Below are 1,059 nucleotides of genomic sequence, written 5' to 3'. Positions count from 1 at the left end.
TGGACGTATCAAGAGACGAAGTAAGGCGACGTAGGCCCCACGATCTCACCTTGGAACGAATATGGAAGAGTTAAATGAGAATGATAAAGATCGACTCTGGTAAAGTGTGGGTGTGAGTGTTGGGGCTAGCAGAGGAGGAGGATCGTGGCCGCTGTAGCGGGTCTGCGCCACCTCTGAGTCGGTGAAGCCGCGCCCCTCCTTGACCACCTTCCCGCTCCCGTCCACCTCGTCCTTGTACCGAAAGTCGATGATCTTTTGCAGAAAGTCGTCCGACTGCACGGCGCCTAGACAGCACGCAGCGCAGGCGCGTCTCCCCAGAGAGGGGCACGAGGCTGGCGAACGCCGGACGAGTGCACGGCGCCGCTCCGCCGGTTGGCAATGATCTTGGAGAAGATTGCAACCATCTCGGCGCGCGCCTAGCCCGCGCGCCGCCCAGTCAGTAGCAGAGCACCCGATCGCACTTGGCGACACCAACCCTTCGGGGGGGCGGTCCTTCCCCCTCCCCCCCCCCTTCCTTCCTGCCGCACGCTGCTGGCCCCGCTCCTCTCGACCCGAGTGGCTTGGGGCGCGCGCGCCTCGTCGCGCTCCTTGTGCTTCTGGGTGGGGGCGGCGGGCCACAGCGTCGAGAGCGGCGTGAGGCCGCCGTCGAGGGCGTGGTAGATGCGCGCGATCTCGGAGGAGAGGTTCTCTCGGATCTCGGGGCCCATGAGGCACGACGAGGCGGTCATGATGATGAGCTCCGAGAAGACCTTCCGGATCTCGACCTCGCCCTCGTTGCCCCACTCGCGAAAGTACTCCTCCGCCTGTCGGAGCGGCGGAGGGCGGTGACCCGACTCGCACCCACCTCTCCCGCCTCGCGCGGCCAGGAGGCTGCTGTCGCCTCATCGATCATCTTTGGCACCATCGCCTCGAGCCCCTTTGTGTTCATCGAGTGCACGAGCAGCTTGACCTGCGAGGGAGGAGGGGAAGGGGGGGGCGGTGGGGAGGGGTCTCGGTTTCATGTGGCTAAGACTTGCCTTTCGGGGAGGGGCCTCGGGAAAGGGCGCGCATGCAGCCCTA

General features: G+C 65.3%; 1 protein-coding gene across 1 annotated transcript; it reads right to left on the bottom strand.

The window, feature by feature from the left end:
• Positions 1-70: 70 nt before the first annotated feature.
• Positions 71-928, bottom strand: EMIHUDRAFT_260386 (hypothetical protein; the record flags this gene model as incomplete). The annotated part of the gene is made up of 5 exons (XM_005792129.1): positions 71-94; positions 172-284; positions 329-416; positions 552-803; positions 845-928. The coding sequence occupies 5 exons, from the start codon at positions 926-928 to the stop codon at positions 71-73; spliced, it is 561 nt and encodes a 186-aa protein (XP_005792186.1).
• Between the last annotated feature and the right edge of the window lie 131 nt (positions 929-1,059).

This window comes from Emiliania huxleyi, assembly GCF_000372725.1.
Source record: "Emiliania huxleyi CCMP1516 unplaced genomic scaffold EMIHUscaffold_10938, whole genome shotgun sequence".
NCBI lineage: Eukaryota > Haptophyta > Isochrysidales > Noelaerhabdaceae > Emiliania > Emiliania huxleyi.
Note: the sequence above shows the minus strand (reverse complement) of the source record. Positions and strands in the feature narration are given on the sequence as shown.